We start from the raw sequence: 24,638 nt of genomic DNA, 5'->3' as shown, positions 1-24,638 counted from the left end.
GGAAATTAGTTAGTGCATATAACAAAGTACCATGAAATGATGTCTAACCAGCATGTTTGTGAATAATTTTTCAGATACACCTGGCCCAACTGGTCCAATTAAATTGAAAGAGCTTACAAAAGATTCTGCTCACATTACTTGGGATGCTCCTGAGGTTGATGGTGGAGCACCTGTCAATAATTACATAATTGAAAGACGAGAGGCATCAATGAGAGCATACAAAACTATCACATCCAAATGCAGCAAGACATCATACAAAATAACTAGTCTTACAGAAGGAATGCTGTATTATTTCAGAGTCTTACCAGAGAATATCTATGGTATTGGTGAACCTTGTGAGACAAGTGATGTTGTGTTGGTCTGTGAAGTTCCACTGCCACCAGCCAAGCTTGAAGTTGTAGATGTAACCAAATCCAGTGTATCACTTGCCTGGGAGAAACCTTTACATGATGGAGGCAGCAGAATTACTGGCTACATTGTTGAGGCTTGTAAAGCTGGTACTGACAAGTGGATGAAGGTGACAACTTTGAAACTTACAGACTTTGAGTTCACTATCATGTCACTTAATGAGAATGAGCAGTACTTCTTCAGGGTACGTGCTGTCAACAGCAGAGGAGCTGGAGAGCCAAAAGAAATTGTAACAGCTGTGACAGTTCAAGATCAAAGAGGTATGTATGAATCATAATAACAAAAATTACAAGATGCTGTCATTTGTTTGTCATGTCTCACTGTTTATGGTTTTTTTACTCTTTCAGTCTTGCCAAAGGTTGATCTATCAGCTATTCCACAGAAGACGATAAGTGTTTTGGCAGGCAAACCCCTTGAGCTTGACTTACCAATTATAGGACGACCACCACCAGTTTGTTCTTGGTTCTTCAATGACAATAGGATAAAGATTGTGGAGCGTGTGAAGATAAAGTCAACTGGAAAATTCTCTAAATTAACCATTCTTGACACTACCATTGATGACAGTGGAGTGTATACACTTGAGTTAAAAAACATAACAGGAGTAACTACTGAAAACATCAAAGTCATCATTCTTTGTAAGTACAGACCCCCTGCATGAAAATAGATATTTTAAAATGGTTGAGTTTTAATATTAATCATAAACATCTCTTTCTGTAGCCAAACCTGATGAGCCTCAAGGACCCATCCGATTTGATGAAATTGATGCAACATCAGTCACAATAAGCTGGGATCCACCTAAAAGAGATGGTGGTGCACCAGTTAGCAACTATGTGGTTGAACAACGAGATGCTCATCGCCCAGGATGGGTACCTGTGTCAGAATCAGTTTCCAGACCAACATTCAAATTTGTCAGATTGACAGAGGGCGATGAATATGTGTTCCGTGTTGCAGCAACCAATCGCTATGGCACTGGGGATTACTTACAGTCAGAAATCGTAATGTGCAAGAGCTCCAAATGTAAGAAAACATGTTTAAATACCATATGTATGTGATATTTACAATTTAGGATAGATGTATATATTCTAGACCTATTGGATCACAATTTCGAATTGTTGTTACAGCCATACCCGGGCCACCTGGAAGACCCATTGTATTTGATGCATCACGTGATGGCATGACCGTTGCATGGGAGCCACCAGATGAGGATGGAGGCTTAGAGGTGTCTGGCTATATTATTGAACGCAAGGAGGTCAGATCAGATAGGTGGATCCGTGCTAATAAAAATCCAGTGACAATGACAAGATACAGATCCACTGGATTAATTGAAGGCTTGGAATATGAACACAGAGTGACAGCCATCAATGCTCGTGGTGTTGGCAAACCTAGCCTTCTTTCTAAACCAGCAGTAGCAACTGATCCTGTTGGTAAGCAGAATTTTACTATTAATACATTTGTGTGTGTATAAACTGAGACAAAATTTTGATTTTGGTAAATTCAATTATTATCACTTATTAAACAATTACAAATACCCTACAGATCCACCCGGGTCACCTCAAAACCCACGGGTCACAGATACCACAAAGTCTTCTGTGTCTTTGGCCTGGAGTCCTCCAGATGAGGAGGGTGGTGCTAAGGTTACAGGCTATCTAATTGAGATGCAAAAGGTTGGTTCAGTAACCTGGATGAAGTGTAACGCTACACCTTCACTGATCTGTGAATATACCTTGACACAAATGCCGCAAGGAGAAGAATTCAAATTCCGTGTTATGGCTTGCAATGCTGGTGGACCAGGTGAACCAGCTGAAGTACCAGGAGTTGTGACTATAACAGAGATGCTTGGTAAGATCTTATGACCCTGTCATTAACTCCCTGTAGTTATATGTGTGAAATGCTATATGTCTGGAATGATTTAATTATTTGAAATGGGCTGTTTCAGATCCTCCAAGTTATGATCTTGAGGCAAAATACAAAGATGTCCTTGTAGTCAGATCCAGAGGAGTAATCAGACTTTCAGTGCCCATCAAAGGCAAACCTACTCCTACCTGCAAATGGACCAAGGATGGATCAGAGGTGACCAGCCGTGCAATGATTGCCTCCAATGAAGACGTATCAGAGCTTGTAATCAAACAAGCTGAAAAGTCTGATTCAGGAGTTTACAATCTCCATCTGGAAAACAAGTGTGGCAAAAAAATGCTTCCTATAAAGGTCAAGGTTATTGACCGTCCATCTGTACCTGAAGGCCCTCTTAGATTTGATGATATACAAGCACATTCTGTAAAAGTTAGCTGGAAACCACCAACAGAAGATGGTGGTTCTGAAATTGTTGGCTACATTGTGGAGAGACGTGAAGTAACAAAAGCAGCTTGGCACACTGTTGACTCGCGAGTGGTTGACACATCCCTTGTGGTTAAGGGACTACAAGAAAATGTTGAATACCACTTCAAGGTGACAGCAGAGAACCAGTTTGGAATAAGCAGCTCACTGAAATCAGAGACAACTGTTGTACCAAAGACTCCCATTTGTAAGTGCTTGTCAATGATCTCATTTCTAGGCAATGCATGTTTGTTATTAAACATAAAAGCATTTTCTTTCATTTTTTGTTATTAATATTTAGGTGTCCCAGAGGCTTCAGGCACTCCACCAGAAATTATGGATGTTACTAAGAATTCTGCTGCTTTGGCTTGGACTAAACCCAAAGATGATGGTGGATCTCGCATTACTGGTTACTTCATTGAGTACAAAGAAGTGTCATCTGATAAGTGGATTCGTCATGAGGCAAAGATTACCTCAACAATGTATACTCTTAGTCAGCTCACTACTGATTCAGAGTATCAGTTCCGTGTTATTGCTGTGAATGACATTGGAGAGAGTGAACCAGGACCTGCATCAGATTCAGTAATATGCAAAGATCCATTTGGTATGTCCTCTTTCTTAATTTTCTCTGTTCATTAATTGATTTTAAATAATTATTGTCTTTATTTAATAAAAAAAAAAAAAAAAAATTTTATTGCATTCTTGTTTTATTTAGATAAACCAAGCCAGCCAGGAGAAATTGACACCATGACTGTTACCAAAGACTACATTACAATTAATTGGGAGGCTCCAGCATGTGATGGTGGAAAACCAGTCCTTGGCTACTGGATTGAATACCGAAAGTCTGGAGAGAGTGCTTGGAAGAAATGCAACAAGGAGCGCACAAAGGACAAACAGTGCACTCAGGGTGGTCTTCAAGAGGCAACAGAATATGAATTCAGAGTATTTGCTGAAAATGAAACTGGAATTAGCAGACCACGCAGAACAGCAACTGGCATCAAAACTAAACTGGGTGGTAAGTATGGTTTGAAATAACATAAGAAGTATTGTTGAATGTATTGTGATTTGTCAGTATTAAATATTATTTATCCAAATGCATTTTTAGAGGAGAAATTTATTTGACTAAAATAAATTTCTCTATAGCTGGCCCTGCTTATTTATTAATTAATTTATTTATTTTCCTAGTTGGAACTAAACCAGCTCTCAGGAAAGAAATTGATGAGGTCACCGCCAAACTAGGACAAACTGCAACTCTCAAATGTCAGATTATTGGAAGACCGGTTCCAGAAATTAAATGGTACAAGGGTGGAAAGGAAATTAAAGAAGGTCACAAATATGCCGCAACCTCGGATGGCCGTAATCATACACTGACGATTTCAACCGATCAACAGGAAGATGAGGGTCTGTACACATGCAAGGCTGTGAATGAGTCCGGCGAGTGTGAGACCAGTGGAACTCTGGTCCTTGAAGCAGCACCACAGTTCCCAGTGCCACTGAAAGACAAATTCTTTGCAACATGTGGCAGCACAGTGCGCATACATGTTGTTTACATTGGTCGACCTCAGCCTAAGATAATGTGGCTTTATGGAGCCAAGGCTTTGGAACCCTCTGAGAATGTGATAATTGAAAATACAGAGCATTACACGCATTTGATTCTTAAAAACGTACAGCGCAGAGTCAACGGAGGAAAATACAGAATCAGGATTAACAACCATTTTGGGGCTGCAGATACTGTAACTCACGTTGAAATCTTAGGTATATGCTTAATAATGCTTAATAATTTTTACAAATCTAGTAAATATTAGTGGAAATAAGACCAATTAACTCATTCTTTGTGTTTTCAGATAAACCGGCTATGCCAGAAGGTCCTCTTGTACTTGATGCACTGTTAAAGAATTCTGTGATAATTAGCTGGAAAGCACCCAAAGATGATGGAGGATCTATGATCACAAATTATATTGTGGAAAAGCGTGAAGACAAGGAAGGAGCAGAGTGGGAACTTGTATCTTCATCTATCACAGGCACTTCGTGCAGAATTCCTAACCTTGTTGAAAATGAGGGATACTTCTTCCGTGTTTCAGCACAAAATCGTTATGGCAATAGTGAATCACTGGAAACTCCTTCTGCTATCCTCATCAAGAGTCAGCTAGGTAAGTAATAAAGAAACCTGATTAAAGAATGTTGTTTTTTAGTTTTATTTATATTAAAATGTATATTAAAATGTATATTTACAGAGAGGCCAGGAGCTCCATTAAAACCAGTTGTTTCTGGACTTACCAAAAACTCCTGTGTTGTGTCTTGGAAGCCACCTCTCAGTGATGGAGGCTCTAAAATTAAGAACTATTGTCTTGAAAAGCAAGATAAGAAGAAGGGTGAATGGGTTGCAGTTTCAACAGATGAAATCCACCAGACTGTTTATTCTGTCAAGGGCCTGACGGAAGGTGTAGAGTATGAATTCAGGGTGAAATGTGAAAATCTTGGTGGTGAAAGTGAGTACAGTGAAGTATCTGACCCTGCCATTCCAAAGACTGATGTTGAAGTACGTGCTCCTGCCTTCAAGGAAGATCTCAGAAACATGAGTGTAAAATTCAAGAGCAATGCAACATTTGTCTGCAAGATAACAGGACAGCCCAAGCCTGTTATAAAATGGTTCAAGCGTGGTAAGGAAATTCAAGCTGATGGCACCAAAATCAAGATCCAAGAATTCAAGGGAGGCTACCAGCAGCTTGTTATTGCTGATTGTGATGCAGAAGACTCAACTGTATATCAGATCAGAGCAACAAACCAGGGTGGATCCATTTCTGCTACTGTTTCTCTAGATGTAGAAAGTAAGCTTTCAGTTCTTTTAGATACTTTAACTGGCTATACCTGCAATTATGTCTGTAAGAAAATTTCAAAGTGATGCATTAAAATGTTCTTTTTTTTCAGTCCCTGCTAAGATTCATCTACCTAAGAATCTGCAAGGAAAGGAGGCTATCCCTGCACTTCGTGGTGAAGTTGTGAACATCAAAATTCCATTCAGTGGAAAACCAGATCCAGTTATCACTTGGCAGAAGGGACAAGACCTTCTTGATAATGATGGACACTATCAAGTCATTGTCACACGATCCTTCACATCTCTTGTATTCCAGAATGGAGTAGAAAGGAATGATGCTGGTTTCTATATTGTGTGTGCCAAAAACAGATTTGGAATTGACCAGCAAACAGTTGAACTTGATGTTGCAGATGTGCCTGATCCACCACGTGGCATCAAAGCCAGTGATGTTTCTCGAGATTCTGTAACACTCCACTGGGTAGCACCTGCCAATGATGGTGGAAGTAAGGTCACAAACTATATCATAGAAAAGTGTGCCACCACAGCAGAAAGATGGATTCGTGTTGGCCAATCTCGTGACACCCACTATACTGTTGTCAGTCTGTTTGGAAAGACAAGTTACCAATTCCGTGTAATAGCTGAAAATAAATTTGGTCAGAGTGCACCGTCTGAGCCAAGTGGACCTGTTGTAACGAAGGAAGACAAATCAAGAGTTCTTAACTATGATGAAGAAGTTGATGACACCAGGCCAGTTTCCAAAAGCAAAGCTCCTCATTCAGAGGCTAAGAATGTCCACAACAAGTACATGATTGCTGAAGAGCTTGGCCGTGGACAGTTTGGTATTGTTCACAGGTGCATTGAAACCAGCTCTGAGAAAACTTACATGGCTAAATTTGTCAAAGTTAGAGGTGCAGATCAGGCACTAGTGAAGAAAGAAATTGCAACACTGAATGTGGCACGCCACAAGAACTTCCTGTTACTGCATGAGTCATTTGACTGCCCTGAAGAACTAGTCATGATTTATGAGTTCATCTCTGGTGTGGACATATTTGAGCGCCTTGGTACAGCCAATTTTGAGCTCAATGAGCGTGAAATTGTTAACTATATCAGACAAGTATGTGAAGCTCTTGAATTCCTTCACAGCAAGAGTTATGGTCACTTTGATATCAGGCCTGAAAATATAGTGTACACCACAAGAAAGGGAACTAATGTCAAGATCATTGAGCTTGGACAGTCTAGACACCTTACACCTGGGGACCAAATTAAGATTCAGTACACGACAGCTGAGTTTGCAGCACCAGAAATTCATCAAAATGAGATGGTTAGCACTGTGACAGATATGTGGTCTGTCGGTGTCCTTGTGTATGTTCTTCTCAGTGGATTTAATCCATTTGCTGCTGAAACTAATCAGCAAATGATTGAGAGCATTTGCAATGCTGAGTACAGTTTTGATGATGAAGCCTTCAAGCATGTAAGTGTTGAGGCATTAGACTTTGTGGACCGCCTACTAACCAAAGAGCGCAAACATCGTATGACCGCTGCTGAGGCTTTGAATCATCCTTGGCTGACAATGAACTCAGAGCAGCTAAGCACTAGGTCCATCAAGATTACTCGCCATAAGAGATATTACCAAGCCATGGTTAAGAAAGAATGGAACACTGTTGTCTCATCTGCTCGTGTTGCCAGTGGTGGTGCTATCAGAAGTCAGCGGGGAGTAACATTTTCTAAAGTGAAGATTGCACCATTTGAACATGGACCAGTTGCAGGACAAATTAAACACAGTGTTGCTGATGAAGGTGATGATATCAAGCTCATTTGCAACATTGATAACTACGATAGCACCACCGAAGTAACATGGTACTGTGGAGTAAGACAACTAGAAGAAGGCACTAAATATGAAATTACTTATGAAGATGGACTTGCTACCATAACTATCAAGGGAATCACCAGAACTGATGATGGAACATACAGATGTAAAGTTGTCAATGAGTATGGTGAGGACAGTGCCTATTCCGAGCTCTTTGTCAAAGGGGTAAGATCCTATCGTGAGTTCTACACTACACGTGTTGTGAAGAAAGTAAAACGTAGAGTTGACACAGCAAGACTACTTCAAAGACCTCCTGAATTTACTTTGCCATTGTGTAACCGCACAGCTTACATTGGAGAGGATGTGCGCTTTGGTGTCACAATCACAGTGCATCCTGAACCTCGTGTAATGTGGTTGAAAACGGGTCAAAAGATTATGCCAGGAGATGATGACAAGAAATACACTTTTGTTAGTGATAAGGGCCTGTATCAGTTAGTTATTCACAAACTTGACCCAGATGATGATGCGGAATACACTGTTGTGGCACGGAACAGATTTGGTGATGACAGTTGCAAGGCTCGTCTCACAGTGATCCCTCGTCCTGCTCCTGCTGATAACACTTTGAGACCTATGTTCAAGCGTGTTCTTGCTAACATGGACTGCAGAGAAGGCCAGAGTGTACGTTTTGAAATGAGAGTGTCAGGGCATCCTTCGTTGAAATGGGAGAAAGATGGCATGCCTTTAGCATTTGGTCCACAAATTGAAGTTGTGCATGAAGGCTTAGATTACTATGTCTTACATGTAAAAGATACTCTTCCAGAGGATTCGGGCACATACAGAGTCATTGCAACTAACTCAGCTGGGTCTGCAAGTTGCCAAGCCATACTCAAGGTTGAACGTGTGACACACATCAAGAAGGAGGACAGTGAGGAAGAAAAGAAGAAGAAATATGATCTTGAACAGCAAGAGATGGACAAGAAAGTAAGACTATCCCAGATACTAGCAGGTGCAGATGTTACCCCACTTACTCCAGTCGCACAGCAAGCACTAAGAGAAGCTGCAACTATGTTCAAGCCACCAATCACTACCAAGAAAGTCAAGAGCGAAGCTGAGGAAGCCAAAGAAAAAGAGGAGAAAAAGAAGAGAGCAGAAGAAAAGAGGCTGAGAATGCCATATGTTATTCCTCCACCTCGTGTTGTTGGTCCTACTGCTCTTGAGGAGGATATGGAAATCAAACACTTTGTGCCTTTCTCTGATATGAAGTGGTACAAGAAACTCCGTGATCAATATGAGTTCCCGGAGCCAATGGAAAAGTTCCCCCAGAAAAGACTTAAGCGCATCCGGCTGTCAAGATGGGATCAGTTCTATGAAGTACCCCTGCCAAGAATTAAAGACCAATACAAGCCTAAATGGCATATTCCTGTTTCACAGGATGACCTTGAGACTGTAAGGCCAGCAAGACACCGCACACCTTCTCCAGAGATGGAGGCTTACTACAGAATCAGGAGACGCTCTCTTGGTGATCTTTCTGATGAGGAACTACTTCTGCCTGTTAGAGAATACTTGTCGATGAAGAGAACAGAAGAAGAAAGACTTAAACTCGAGGATGAACTTGAGTTAGGCTATTCTGCTTCTCCACCAAGTCTTAGCCCTGTACGCTTTGAACTCTCTGCACTGCGTCACCCATCACCTAAGAGAACTGTATATGATGAGGAGGAAGGGGAGGAAGTTCCAACATATGACTCCTACCGTATTCCATCTAAATATGAGGCTGGTCCAAGCTATATTGACTTACGTCAGCGTCACGATAGGGCAACATACAGACCTCCAAGGCAAAAACAAAGGTTATATGAGGAAAAAGAGGATCAGGAACTGCTTAGGTCAGTAACGACAACCACAAAATTAACTTCCTACAAGAGCCAACTGCAGCACATTGAGTTTGAGGAGAAAACAAAAGTCAAAAGAAAGGAGAAAACAAGAGTTTCTGTGTCAGCAGTAACTGAGGCTGCAGTCATAACTGAAATACCTATGACATCATTCTCGCCTGGCTATGCTACAGTAACTCGCCCTAAGAAACCTTCTGTAGCTCTGGCAGAAAAAGAAGTGGTTAGAACAACTTCACCTGAAAAGATACGCCCACGTTCCCCCAGCCTTGATTCTACTGAGAAAGCAGACACTACACTAGACTTATCAACAAAAATTGATTATATGTCAAGGTATGAGTCAAGAAAGAAAGCCTTGAAAACTGAGAGAAAGTTTGAAATTGTGACCCAGCAGCCTTTTACCCTCGACCATGCACCCAGAGTGACTGTAAGAATGCGCTCTCATCGTGTGCCAATTGGTCAAAACACTAAGTTCACACTGAATGTCCAATATAAGCCAGAAGCACAGATTAAATGGTACCACAATGGAGTGCAGATTGAAGAAAGCAGAAAATACCGTATGTTTAACATGAGTGGCGTTTTGTCTCTTCAAATCATTGACTGTCAGGAAGAGGACAGTGGCACCTACCGTGTTGTCTGCACAAATGCAAAGGGAGAGGCCTCTGACTATGCCACTCTCGATGTTGCTGGTGGAGGATTTTCTGCATATGCCTCGCAACGTAAGGATGAAGAGCCACCAACTCCCTTTGTCCCTCAGATGACAAAAACAGATGTTTATCATGTTTCATCTACAAAAGCAGCATCTGTATCAGAAACACAAATGGAAGTATCTGAAACTAAAACAGACAAGATAGAAGAGACAATTGAGACTGTTGTTCAGGAGGAGAAGGTAACATCTGAAATCAGACTTGAAACTATGGAAGTGACATCAGTTAAGGAAGTTTCTGAGACTAAACTTGAAGCTAAAGAAGTGACAACAGTAGTGGAAGAAGCTATTGAGGAAAAGAAGCCAACCATCCCAGCTACAATTCTGACTAAACCACAGTCACTCACAGTATCTGAAGGAGAATCTGTTAAATTCACATGTGATGTTGATGGTGAGCCTGCACCCACTGTAACATGGATGCGAGAGACGCAAGTAATTGTGTCATCTCATCGTCACCATATTACCTCAACTGAATATAAATCAACCTTTGAGATTACCAAAGTAGAAACGTCAGATGGAGGTAATTACACTGTAGTGGTAGAGAACTCTGAAGGTAAACAGGAGGCACAGTTCAGTCTAACTGTTCGTAAACCAACACCTGTACAGAAAGTTGTTGCTTCTCCTCCAAGAGTGAAATCTCCAGAGTCCCCCCGTATAAAGTCACCATTTGGAATTAGGTCTCCACAGAGAATTAAATCACCTGAACCAATTAAATCTCCACCAAGAGTTAAGTCCCCACCCATGGTAAAATCACCTACTCCAAAAGAAAAGACATCCAAGCCAACCTTCTCAGCAGAACTAAAAGACATCTCAGCCTCTGCAGATACTATTATTAAGCTTACAGTGAAAGTGTCTGGAGAGCCTAAGCCATCAATATCTTGGATGAAGGATGGAAAAGTATGAGATTTTTTTTTACATTTTTATGGGGAAAAAAATATATTATAATGAATGGATTTACTAACTTGAATTTTGACATTTTTTTCCTCACAGAACCTCTCTCAAGGTGGAAAATATGAAATCTTTGAAGAACATGGTTCAGCACATCTTGAAATCTATGAAGCTGATGTCTCTGATAGTGGAGTATACACATGTACAGCCAAAAACAGTGCTGGCTCTGTTACTACAAACTGCACTGTTACCGTTCAAGGTAATATAATGCTCAATTTAGCACTCAAAATACATTACGATTTTAGTAAGTATAATTTTGCACATACAGTTGTACTTTAATAAAAATTAACTACTCTTTCCGCTACAGCACGGACAACGACAGTTGGCATGGAACAGAAAGCAGAGATGACAGAGCAAATAGTGAAAAAAGAGATTGTCTATGAGGAAGTGCAGTCCTTTACAGAAATTAAAGCCTCAAAAACCCAAATGACGATGAGTCAAGGTCAGACTGTAACGCTACGAGCAAACATCCCTGAAGCCTCTGATGTGAAATGGATCCTGAATGGAGCCCAGCTATCAAATTCAGAGAGCTACAGATACGGTGTGTCAGGAAATGATCACACCCTGACAATTAAAAGCATCAGCCACCATGACCAGGGAATTCTGACATGTGAGGCCAAAACTGAACATGGTGTAGTCAAGTGCCAGTTTGACATGACAGTCAGTGCAGTCCGCCCAAATGCACCAAGTTTCCTTGTGCAACCACACTCAAAGAATGTAAACGAGGGACAAAGTGTCACATTTACATGTGAAATCACTGGTGAACCTTCTCCTGAAATTGAGTGGCTCAAGGATAATTCAGTAGTGAGTAGCTTCTCATTACATTTCCGGGGAAGAAAAAAAAAACAACAGTTTATTTGTGTTTTCCCTCATAGCGATCTGTCAACTTTATTTGAATTTCCCTTCATCTTTGCAGATATCTATTACATCGAACATGAAACTGAGCCGGTCTAAGAATGTGTACACACTTGAGATTCACAACGCTACCATTGAAGACAGCGGAAAATACACAGTAAAAGCAAAGAACAAATTTGGACAGTGCTCTGCAACAGCATCACTGAATGTCCTCAGTAAGTGATCTCTTTCTAAGAAAGAAATTCATACTCATAGTAACCTCGTATGAGCATCCTGTTCATTACATAAAATGCATGATCAAAACAAACATGTATGTCCATGAAGAACACATATCTAATTATAACTAATCATCTCTGCTCATCACTCAAGCTAACAAAATCTAACAATTCCTTTTACAAATGGGACTATGTTCTTTTGATTTTTTTTGACTTTGTTGGAAAGCATTTTGACATACTGAATTTAACTACCACAGTACAAAATAAAAAGGCACCAAATAATATAAATGCATTTGTAGTCGGCATAGTGATAACATGTTAACAGCATGAATTTTCAAGGACATAAATATCCAAACCATTTTTACCACCCATTAGCCATGCATTACATAGTTTGACCCATTTAAGAAAAATGTTTGAGAATGAAGTCAAAATAATCAAAAGATTTTGATTTGCATTACCAAATGAATTTCCTCAAAGGTACAATCTGAAAGTGGTGCAACTGGAGCATTATTTATTTTAGTAATACCAATGCTGTCAACAATGTTCCAGTATACTATACATTAAATATGCCCAAATGTTTCAAACAGGAAACAGAGACCAGTTGCACCATTTGAATTGCCTGTTTTCCCATTTTATGAAATAAACTGCATCAATGACATGGTATTTGCTGTACTCTCGCAGCTCTGGTTGAGGAACCTGCCAAAATGATAATTGTGGAGAAATCCTCTGATGCTACGAGCATGCAGGGCAGTTATTCTGCCAAGCATGGGGTTTCAAAAATGCAAGAGACATCCTTCAGCAGTTCCAGCATGGCTGAGGTTAAATTTGAGAGCATGTCAGCGTCTAGCATGACCTCCATGACTTCTGAAAAAATGATAGCTATGAGCTCCAGCAGTATGATGGCAATGTCCAGTCACTCGCATGTTGAGGGGTCATCCATCAAAGCCATTTCTCATGGCCGCAGAGGTGAGATGGAAAGTCTGTGCATCTTCGCCAAAAGACATTTACAGTTCAACAAACCCAATATTGGCAGGGCTATTATCAGCATAATAACAGATTAATTTGTTTGCCCTTTCACCAGGTATACCACCAAAGATTGAGGCTGCTCCTCAAGATATCAGTATTGAGTCAGGGAAGGTCCTGACTGTAGCCTGTGCTTTCACTGGAGACCCAATCCCTTGCATAGAATGGTCACATTCAGGGAAGACACTGTCCAGCAAGGAGGAGAGTGGAAGATTGCAGATTGAGACTTCTCAAGATGTCACCACTCTTGTTATAAGTGGAGTGAAAGAGACTGATGCTGGTGCATACACCTTAAAACTTTTTAACGAGTTTGGATTTGATACCACTACTGTCAATGTCAGGATTCGATCAATGTAAAAAAAAAAAATTATATAATAGCAATACAATCCTCACCCCATTTCCCTCATTCAAATCCTTTTTATTTATAGAATGAGAAAAAAAATACTCTGTTCCTGATAAAGACCTGGATTTCTGTTCTTGTAAATATGAACTTTTTTTTTTTTTTTTTTTTTTTTTAAATACCAAACTTGACAATAATTTATGCCAAACTAGACTAAAGTCTAAAGTTGTTATAAAATGTGCCATATTGGATAATTATGATCAGAAGTTCAGCACCATTTTGTGACATGTACATAATGTATATAGCCGAATTTACCGGTTATGGAAAATGTATGAATTGTTATTTATGACAATATTAACAAATGAAACAAATGGAACTAAATGTTTAACAGGAGAAAGTTTCACATGGAACGAATACCCTTTTAAACCTGAAACGAAAAAAACTATGTGCCTCAACAATAAGTTGAAGTCTTAAGATTGCCTCAACAGGTAGAGAGGCTCCCTGTTGAAGTTAACTAAAATCAGAGAGACAAAGTTATGCACTGTACATTTGTGCGTGCAGTAATGCAGTACACAAGAATTTATAACTTGAACATAAGACCTTGAGTGCTGTTTGCATTACCCTCATGTAAGCAGGACGACTAGGCCTTGTGTTCAGACTGATTAAGTCATACCACCATTTTAATGACAAGCTCAATGTGCGAGCGGCCTGCACAATATGAGTTAATGATAATGTTTGTGCACAGTTTCTGGCAACGGACTGTTTGAATTTTGATTTTATGAAAGTAACATCACCTGGCCATTCATTATAAAGTCAATTCAAGTGCTTCTTTGCAGAAGCTGTGCCAGCTCTTGGAGGATTGCTAGGTTATATTCTGTGTGTTTGTGTGTGTGTGTTAGCATTAGAATCTCACTTTGTCTGCAGCCAGGGTATCCATCAAGTAACGTACCAGAGACGTCATGTGCTTTGCAAAGAAAAGAAAAAAATACATGGATGTAATACCCTGCACTTTGATTTATTAGAACTAATTTATGTAGTTTTACCCATATATTCAGCCTCCTTGAGTTTTATGAATTATTGGTTTAATAAAGCATGTTATCAGCACCATAAACTGTTTGTCTGTTTTCCATAAATGAATGCCACTTCATTTCATTCGATGTATGCATTTTGGTAACTCGGTTTTTGAATAATATCTTCATGCCTTCATAGTTGATTTAAACAACAAATGTTTTCATTGAAAGCAGGTTCAGTTTTATCTTCATCAGTTTTACCTTTATTTAGCCAATATTGTTTAAGAGGATAACCTGCTTGAATCAGTAACCTATTATTTGTTCTGATTTGAAATAGGTGAGCAGCAACATTGCCAAGTTTCTTGCACTATTTAAAATGCATTTTAAAGGGTAAATAAACCCATAAAATAATGTTCACCTGTCTAGCAACAACTGAAGGGAATTTATCTTTCTCTTATTTTACCCTTCACACAAAAACACTTGGAAAGTTGACACCCTGCAGTAAAGTTGACACCTCTTTTTAAAACAGCATCTTAATTATTTTATGATTATTCCTTCAGTAATTCTAGAATTGCTATAATTCCTACTTGCCGTGAGGCAACTGATTATACATGTATACACATACCATTTGTACAGTTTAGCCTACAGCCATCTGAATCTATTCTAAATCTAGAAATAGTGTTAGATTTATTTCTGAACACAATTTTCTTTCCAAATGTCTCTTCCTCAAAAGAAAGGTAGAGTGAGGGAAAATGCTCCCTTGGGGTAAAATGCCCTCCTACTGTTATAAAATAAAATAACCTCTAGATATAGTCAGGATACCTTTCTCTTGTTGCTATGGACTGCATTGACAAGAGTGATGTAGAAGTATTCATTGCGAAGCTTACACTGGCGACATGCCTATAAGAGAAAAGAATATTAAGTTAAGTGATCTCATTTTCAGCAATAAGGGGAAAAAAAGTGTTTTAAAGCTTGTTTTGCAGAACTTCATGGTTATGTATGATATGAGAATAGTTTAAAGTTATTCAAGAAAAATAAAATTATATTTTTGGATTGCCATTTTTTAATTTATTTTTTTTCCAAAACTAGTCTGTGGGGTAAAATGCCCCGAGCCCCTTAGAGTAAAACATGCCCATGGAGCATCGAATCCTTTGTTTTTCCGTAAAACGTAATCTAACAAGGTGGCTGACTAAATATATTCAGACTTTATATTTAAAAATGACCTCAGGTTAGCACTAGCTATTTAGTAAGCAAGCCAGTTGGCATCAGCTAACAATAGGCTGATTTTCAGCATTGTTCATTAATAAATATTCATAGTTATCTACTGCTATTACTGTTATTTTAGCTTGTCTTTTCATTTTTATTGTCTTTTCATTTTGAGCAAAAACTACTCATTTTGGGGCATTTTCCAACTGTGGGACAAAACGCCCCTGTACTGTAGTCGCTTTTTTTTTTTTTGGTGTAATAGAGTGCCGAAGTTATGACGTCACTTTGTAGGACAACCCGGAAGTTAGCGGCGCATGGGTTCCCTCGTCGAAAAGCCTATGCATTTTCCCCATAGACTTTTGGAAAATCGCAAAAAATAAGATCTGTGTTCAACAAAGAGTTATGACCCTTACACGTTTTGTCTATCAAGATAATCTTTACAAGTTAATCCAAAATGTATACATTTTGAAGCCTAAATAAAGCCGTCAGATATAAAATGCTAACGGTAGGCTATAAACGGACTACAGCACACCATGGTCGCGGATCAACGTCATCATCAAACTTTATTTAAAAAACACGCTCGCTCATTATGATCTGCGCTGTTTGTCATGATGACGTCTAAAGTCCCCGCCAAAGGATGTAGTCCCTTTTAGCAACTTGTTAGCAACCACCGTTTTTAAGACACAATAAAGTTTTAAAAAATCACAAACAGGTTATAACTGGTTTGTTTTATGTCATAGATCAAAGCGTGAAAATATTTAGAGGCTTTGTTAACCACAGACCTTATTTCAGGCGATTTAGCAAAAACCCATTCAAAAAACCCATAGACTTTAGGGCGAGGGAACCGGAGGTGCTAAAATGCTAACTCACTTCCGCGTTTTGGCCTACAAAGTGACGTCATAACTTCGGCACTCTATTGACAGGTTATCTTATCGGTTACATTTGTCTAAGAAAGCAAATACACTGCTGGAAAATAACTAATAATTTGTTTTCTATATAATGTTTTTATATTTTCCTAATGTTAATTTTATGAGTGGTTTATATACTAACACTTTTTAGGTCTAGAGTTTCTGCTACTGTAAGAAATATGTTAATTAGCATGCATTATTCATATAATCATTTATTGTCCTCCTCGTGTTTCATCAAAAAGGTTCTGTCCCAAACTGAAGTGCACGAACTCCGGAGTGCACATTTGAAGTGCGATTGCGTCACTGCGTCACGATGTAATAAAACTGTCCTAATTCAGGATGCACCCTCCAAAGACCACATTCCAAGGCCAATTGTGTCCCTGCGCGCGACGAAGGCTGCCGAAATTCGAAAGCGACGTCAAATGTGCCCTCCATTTCCCAGGAAAATTAAATCATATCCCAGAATCACTTGCGTGCAGATAACGTGTTTATATTGAAAGAACACGGCGGGTGAGAGTTCTCTTTTACTGTCTATGGGGAATTCACATTGAAATGTAAGTATTGTGTTGTCATTTACTAAAATACCTAGCGAAAGTGTTAAAAGCGTTTTTTTTTTTTAAACACAAAGCCCACAAACAATAAGACAACCACTATATAAGGCAATAGTCTTTTGCCTTGGTTGTGTTTTTGTAGTGCTGTCATTCAAGATATGTCTACAAATGTTTTAACAAAACTTTAGCACTTAAGTATTTTGTATGCATGTCCTGCTGTGTCATATTTTCTAATGTTAAGATTGCAAACCTGTCTTTATATTTTTCATAAGCGTTTCCATTTTCTTTTGTTTTAGTACTATTCTGAAGAAAATGAGCCTGCTGGGGGAAGACTTAAAAAATACAAAGCAAGCAAGTTAATACATTTTTCCTGAAATTGTGCTGTTGTTGTTAACAGGAAAGGCATGCTCTGCCTTAGGATTGCAAGTGTCCTGGGACAGGTGAGGGAGTGAGTGGAAGCTGGTGGAGCTACTCAGGGAGGACATCAAACTCCAGAGAGAGACAGAGGAGAGCAGATCACAGGAGAGCAAGAAAAGACATTATACATTATTTATTAGCCATTCTCTATTAGGCAAGAGAAAGTAGTGGAAAAAATGGGGACACTACAATTTTTCAATATCTTTTTTTAAATGTCACATTGTCAATGAAAGAACCTAATTTCTGTAGTTTATTTTTGTGATGCAAGTTAAAAATTTAAAAAGTTGTATACATTATTAATTTTTGTAGTGTAATTTATTTGTAAATGAGCCTGATTACTTTCTGTACATTTTGTATTTTTGTTTTGCATATTCACGTGTAAATTTAATATTTTAATGCAGCTTATATTTTTCACAAAACATTCTTCTATACACTTATTTTTTTGTCCTGTAAATATATAAATATATATATATATATATATATATATATATATATATATATATATATATATATATATATATATATATATATATATATAAATATATATATATATTTATTGTTCTATACATTACTGAAAGTACTTTTCACAACTATTTACAACATAGCTTAGGTTTAACATCAGAAGAAAAAAAACCATACATTTTAAGCCCAGCCCTGCCTCCATGTGTTCTGGGGTCTTCAGAGATGAATCTCTTGGTGAATGGCCAGCACCTCCTCAGCGACTCGGTGGACAATGCGGTGACAGTGGAAGGAGGCACATGTCAAACACTCTGGAGACCACTCTGTATGATGTACCACTGGCCAAACAGAAAAGAAACACCAGGGTCTGGATTGTGGCACCCCATCACTGTTGCTATTCACTTCTCAGAAGATCCAGCAGCACAGTCAGGGCCTCCCTGCTCAGCCGAAAACCATTAAAAAACCTGTCCAGCACTGGCACATTCTGCTTTATTCTGTAGTACAGGGGTCTGGTCTGATTTAGGGAAAGAAGGAAAAGAGAAACTGTTTAGAGCTATGACAAAGTAATTAGCAGAAGAAATACTGAGGTACTTTAGTTAACTACTTTTAGTAATTACTAATACCACATTGGGGAAAAACTACTAGTCATATTTAAAACCATAGCTAAAGGGATAGTTCAACCAAAAATGAAAATTCCAAACCTGGAACAACTTCAGGGTAAGTAATTGATTACAGAATTTTCATTTTTGGCTGAACTATCCTTTAAGTAAAAGTATTATCTTGCAAACTCTAATATACTTAAGGTATTAAGAGTAAAAGTATGTACAGTATTGTTCTGAAAAATAATTTGTCAGGATGGTTTTACATTAATATTACTGCTGCACTACTGTGTATGTTGCAGTTTACTTCTGAATATGTTCAAGGTTATTAAATTTAAAGTTGCCTACTTCATATACTGTTGGGTAGTTAAATCTACAATGCATCATGTTGTAAAAAATGTATTTTTGTAGTGTTGCTGCCCTGTGAGGAAAAAAGGAAACTTAGCACTTCACATTTGTACAAGAATACTCAATGAATGTATCCTTACAGTGCACTACTGATTATTTTGAAAATGAAAGTAACATATTTTTGCTAACTATATCAAAGGCTGCATCTGAAGGACTCGGACCGATCATACTGAGCACTGTTTAGCTGTCATAGCTGCTGCTGAACATGGAGCTGTACAATGCTCTTTTTCATTTTTAACTCAGTTTTATTTTTGCAAACCTGTCTACATATGATCACCATGGTCAAGACAATAAACTATATAAAATCGCACCTTTGTAAGATAAGTCAGCATTTGAACTGCTCTGTGTGTGTGTGTGTGTGTATTTTGTAGTTTTTCAAATGTATGATTACATTATTCATGTAAGTTCCAATCTAATACCTGCATTTAAAGTTGTAATCCAGCAACTAAGGAAGCAGCAAACCAGTTTACCTGGCCTCGGTCTTGGCTAAGCTTGAGATACTTCAATGGCGCCGCTGGGGGTGAAACATTCCTACCATGTCCTCCATTGTTATATAAAACAAAAATGAGCAATTCTGGCTCCACCTATCCTGTCAGGATGGCAGCTCTCCTCTTGTACTGTTTCTATGCGACAGAAATGTTTCATGTTTCAATCAGAAACACCTGGAGGCAGAATTAGGAAATCCTGCGAAGGCGGAGCATCTCACGCACTTCGGAGAGTCCTTTGTGCACTTTAGAGGCCTGGCCTTCGAAGCAGTGTTGCCAACTTCTTTCAATGGAAAGTAGCTAAAGCCAGCTTGAAAAGTCGCTAAATGTTGCTAGATTACAGTAAATACTATATTGTTTTTGAACCATACTATAGTAAAGTGTATTATACTGTATATGTTATAGTATTTACAACACTTTAATGAATGCTACAGCATACTGTAGTATTAACTATAGAGAACTGATAAACTGTAATTAATACTGATGTATAATTTAGTTTTTACTACAATAAACTGTAGTGAATTGTAGTATAATATACCCTATAGTTGTAGAAAATAAAGTAATTTGTATTCGGTGAAGTAATTTGTTTATATTTTAGTAAAGTTGTTATATTACCACAGCAACTACAGAATTACCACAACAAATTAATTCAAGTATTTTACTATAGTATGGTTCAAAAACACTATAGTATTTACTATAAATAACTATAGTAATTTTTTCATGTGGGCTGCTGTGCTGTGATTTCGGCTTTATTTGCATGCCCTGAATGTAAGCCAGGGCGGGATCAGCCAGCGGTGGCTTCCCGCATGCGCAATTCATTTGCAGTCTGGATGTGGAGGGACGAACATCTGCTCTGACTGCAGCTGGGAGCAACTGCTGCACGAGGACTGGGCCGCCAGTGAATGCTTTGGGACTGCAGCACCCGCTGCTCGTTGAAAAGAGTAAGAATGATATGTGCTTTCATGTCAGAGTCGCCAAAAGTCTCCAATAACCAGGGGGGAAGGAAGTCGACCGGAAGTTGAAGTCGGCCGCTTGCCGCCATCTTGTAGCAGAACTTCACTTGCGTTAGCATCCCATTGACTCCCATTCATTTTGGCGTCACTTTGACAGCGAATAACTTTACATCTGAGGCGTTTAAAGACTCCATTTGTCCATTATTTATTTCTAAAGATACACGACAATGTATAAAGGGCTCCATTACCTTCTATGTTACATTATGGCCCCGTAGAAACAGTTTTTGTAAAAATAGGCTAACGATTGCGTCATAACCACTTAACTCTCTGTCGCACAGTAGAGAAATTACTGTACAGACAGGAGGAGAAGCTCGCAGGCAATCGGGGAGACGTCAAGAGATATGGCGTACTGGCCTTACATTTTAAAATACTATACAAAATAATTAATCAGAATACTTACTCCTGCTCACTCACGCCAAAGAACTCCCCGCTCAAGCTCGCCGTCTCTGCAAGATTAACGATGGCAGTTTGCACGCACAGCTACTAGAAGATTTACATCTGTCAGACAGGTTGCTGACGTCATCAAGCTTAGTTTGAGTCTGTGCGTCAGAAACGGAAGTGCTAAAAATCGCTAAAAATGGGCTTCACTTGTCTCAATTGAGTTCCAATGGGGTCGCTGTGTCCATTTCTTTTACTGTCTATGCCAATAACACTAAAAAAAAGTTGCTAGATTTGTCGCTAGTCGTGTTTTTGAAAATGTGTCACTACAAGTGTCTGAAAACTCTTTAAAAATAGAGACAAATTCGCTAAGTTGCCAACACTGCTTTGAAGTGTGTGCACTTAACTTTTGGACACAGCTTGTGTCCATATTAGGGATTTCCTGGCACATTACTTCGAAGTCCGTATTGGACTTTCTGCGCGAGAGCACCCTCCGGCTTCGAGTATGAATAAAACATCCACTGCATGAATAAAACATTCACTGCATGAGAATGTTGTTTCCATAATGTTCAAATCACCTCATTTTGGATACTAATAAAACGCCAGGACATCCATACACTATCTTGTCTCTTTTAATTTAAATCGAGATGTATTAACACTGGATCTTGAAAAGCTCACCCTTACTAGAAACCAAATTTACATTTTATAAAGCTTTATTAAAAGTCCCCTGGGTATTCTACGCACAGTCCTGTTGGGAGCGTTTCCGCAAGCATTCTAAAATCTTTGGTTTTTGCTGTTAAGTAAACTGTCATATTAGCAGAAATCTTTAAAAAAAAAACACCTCTGGGTAACCTGCAACCAGACACCAAAAGTTTCTCCTCCATCATTGTAGTCTCTGGACTTTCTAAGCAACGGTAAACTTCCGTCACCACAACGGAAGGCCCGCTTCTCCGTTCAATGAAAAAAAAAAAAAACACTTTTCTGCAAAAAAAAAGAAAGTTACTTTCTTTTTTTTCAACTTCAGGTGCTCAGACAGAGCGCTCCTCCAAAAATGTTGATTTCAAATTTTCCTTTCTCTTTGGAGTGTTACAAGCTATTGGTGAATAAAGAAGATCTTTGAAGTTGCAAAGACTAAAGTCTCAAATCCAAAGAGATATTCTTTATAAAAGTTAACACTCGTCCACGCCCCCCTGAAACGGCTCGTTCTAACATGCCCCACATATCTACGTTACTGTTTTGCATAACGCCACCCAGATGTCATGCAAAGAAAGAAGGCGTACTTTTTATTCTCGTTGTAGCCTTGTTGTTGCCGCCGCCATGTCGTATAGATGCTGTGTGTTTCACTGTGAAAGCGAAACTACTTTGTTTGGCCTTCCAAAAGAGGACGATATCCGCTTCGTCATGCCTGGGGCTGATCCCTGCTGGTTGCTGAGGAAATACATCAACTTTGACCCCAAATGGGCTTTCACCGTGGACGAAGCGGAGTAGAATCCACCTGCCGCACCGTTCTCAAGCCGCCCGCCTCTGCGCATTCAAGCCGGCCGCGGCTCACTCTAGGCCTCCACCCTCTGCTCACTCAAGACCACGGTGTGATGCTGTTTTTTTGAGAAAGCGAAACTACTTTGTTTGGCCTTCCAAAAGAAAACATGACTAGAAATCATGTTTATATCACATTTATAATGAGTTTTATGTTTTTGTCTTGTGCTCCGGCTGGACAAGGCTTCACAATATGTTAAGAGGCGTAACATTTCAGCTTGAGGCATTCGGCCAATCACAACGCACTGGATAGTTGGCCAATCTCAGAGAGATGAGCCTTGTGAAAATCAACGCATTTCAGAAGGCGGGGCATAGAGGAGATACAATAAGGTACAGTATGTGGAAAACAATGTGTTTTTTTTTAACCTTAAACCGCATAAAGAGATTTCATTACACCAAATACTGTTCTTTTTAGCAGCATCATATGACCCCTTTAAATGCTTGCGCGGTGTATTATGGAATTGAAAGTAGCATGGAGAAAGCGTTGACAGCAGCTGAGAGCGTCAAAAAAGACTGGGCATTCCTCAACTTAATGCAAAAAACGCCGGGCAACAACCAATCGGTGTTTTTCAGAGGCATGCTCTGCCCTAAATTTGAAACACCCTAAATCAGTGGCGTTGTAGTGTTGCCAGCGACACTGAGCGCAGATTTGATGCAATGCGTTTAACGCGTTAAGTTACTTTAATTCAGTTCACTGACTTTGTTTAAAAAAAAAATCAAATAATATGTAATATATTATAATAATTTATGATTTTTATTAGTCATGTAGGATAGGTTGTGATATAATGTGCGTTATAAGCTTGGGATGCTGTTATGTGTGAGTGTGTGTGCTTTCCTACAAAGAAATGTAGAAAATACAAAACATTAGACTAACACTGTATAACATCACTGAACTGAATTATACACATATGCAAATCACATTTCTTATTAATATACATTTATAAACAATAAAGATTAAAAATAATAAAGAAGCTCATTACAAATACGTCGTTGTAAATGAGAAACTGTATCGAGTCGTGCAGCAGTAAGAACGTAACGATACAATTTCAGGCAAAATTATCATATTCAAGAATTTAACATTTATAAGTTAAATTAATTGTCAGTAATGAACTGCAGAAATTATAGCGATCACGAAGGTCCTGTCCCAAATGCGTAGTTCTATACTGCCACCTGTTGGCGCAGTTGAGTAACAGAGAACAGTGCAAATCCGCACGTATTTACCACCTATATCTTATTCCTATCTTATAATAGAACAGCTGCCTCAAGCTCTCTGTCTGTTTACACTCCAAATCGATGCACGTGAATAAACAGAGACTACACTTCACACCGATCGGATCTAGGTGCAGCTGTCACAGAACATGACACAGCCAAGGTGAATTAATATTAAACATCTTGTGCATCAATTGCAATGTCCGGTGGCCGAACATAGTGAGAGATCTTGAGACTTGCGCGAGCTTTGGTGCCACGGGACGCGTGCTCTAAAACAGATTAAAACTGTTAAAATATGAAATAATATAAAATATAATGTAAGGTGGGAAATGGGTAAATAAATGTAGATTACTGTTTTGTTTGCTTACGTGCATCAATCGGCGTGCAAACAGTAAAAGGATATGGAGTCAGGTGTGACAGAATTACAGAAGGAATAAAATGTACGTTACTGTAACAAGTGTAGAATTGCACTGTCTGTTTACTCACTTGCATCAATCGGAGTGAGAGAAACGGTGAGAGATGTTGAGACAGGCAGTGTTGCCAAGTCCGCTTTTTTTTTTAACACTGTTGCTGCGGGTTGAAGCGACTCCAATAACATGATATTTATCCCCTGGAATGCGAATTTTAGCATGTATAAATGTGTATTTTACTCCTGTTAGCAGGGGATATCGCTGCATTTGGGATAAAACTGACAGATTTATGTATTGTGCCAAGAAGTCTGTTAGTTCTGAGCCTTTCCCGATTACCTCCATTGATCAAAGCATTCAGCACGGTCGTCTGTGAGTGACGTCACCTCCCAATAAAAACACGCCCCTAGCATAGTCCCGCCCCTCACATTGATTGACAACTTAAGTGTAGACATCGGAAATTAAAATGCAAAAGGAATTGCAGTTTTGGCAGGTTACATGCACGATGCAGAAGAGAGTAAAAAGCAAACGTGGTAGGCCTAATTAATATTGCTATTTAAATATGACAGGCTCATAACTCATAAGACTTAGGAAATACAGTTGCAAATGGACTTTGCTTTTTCATTTTGAAATGTGGCAGTCAAAGCGCAAAAGCGAAAATCCAAGATTTGCAACTGCAATTGGATTATGTCACGATTTATGCGTCCACATATGGAAAACGCATTTGAAAATACAATTT

The 24,638-nt window shown here is 39.0% G+C and overlaps 1 protein-coding gene across 1 annotated transcript in view; it reads left to right on the top strand.

Annotated features, from left to right (window-relative positions):
• Positions 1-14,424, top strand: part of LOC109090096 (titin-like) — a 139,445-nt gene extending 125,021 nt beyond the window's left edge. Inside the window, exons 186-202 of the mRNA XM_042730523.1 lie at positions 75-668; positions 756-1,043; positions 1,126-1,425; positions 1,530-1,832; positions 1,945-2,247; positions 2,345-2,929; positions 3,023-3,325; positions 3,437-3,736; positions 3,907-4,476; positions 4,566-4,871; positions 4,956-5,549; positions 5,650-10,829; positions 10,923-11,079; positions 11,188-11,684; positions 11,797-11,950; positions 12,632-12,916; positions 13,032-14,424. Of these exons, the coding sequence (XP_042586457.1) occupies positions 75-668; positions 756-1,043; positions 1,126-1,425; positions 1,530-1,832; positions 1,945-2,247; positions 2,345-2,929; positions 3,023-3,325; positions 3,437-3,736; positions 3,907-4,476; positions 4,566-4,871; positions 4,956-5,549; positions 5,650-10,829; positions 10,923-11,079; positions 11,188-11,684; positions 11,797-11,950; positions 12,632-12,916; positions 13,032-13,330 (11,018 nt within the window). The 3' untranslated portion in view covers positions 13,331-14,424. The remainder of the gene's footprint in view (positions 1-74; positions 669-755; positions 1,044-1,125; positions 1,426-1,529; positions 1,833-1,944; positions 2,248-2,344; positions 2,930-3,022; positions 3,326-3,436; positions 3,737-3,906; positions 4,477-4,565; positions 4,872-4,955; positions 5,550-5,649; positions 10,830-10,922; positions 11,080-11,187; positions 11,685-11,796; positions 11,951-12,631; positions 12,917-13,031) is intronic.
• The last annotated feature ends 10,214 nt before the right edge of the window (positions 14,425-24,638 follow it).

The sequence above is a fragment of the Cyprinus carpio genome, chromosome B9 (assembly GCF_018340385.1).
Source record: "Cyprinus carpio isolate SPL01 chromosome B9, ASM1834038v1, whole genome shotgun sequence".
Classification (NCBI taxonomy): domain Eukaryota; kingdom Metazoa; phylum Chordata; class Actinopteri; order Cypriniformes; family Cyprinidae; genus Cyprinus; species Cyprinus carpio.
The sequence above is the reverse complement of the archived record's forward strand: the minus strand, read 5'-3'. Positions and strand labels throughout refer to the sequence as shown.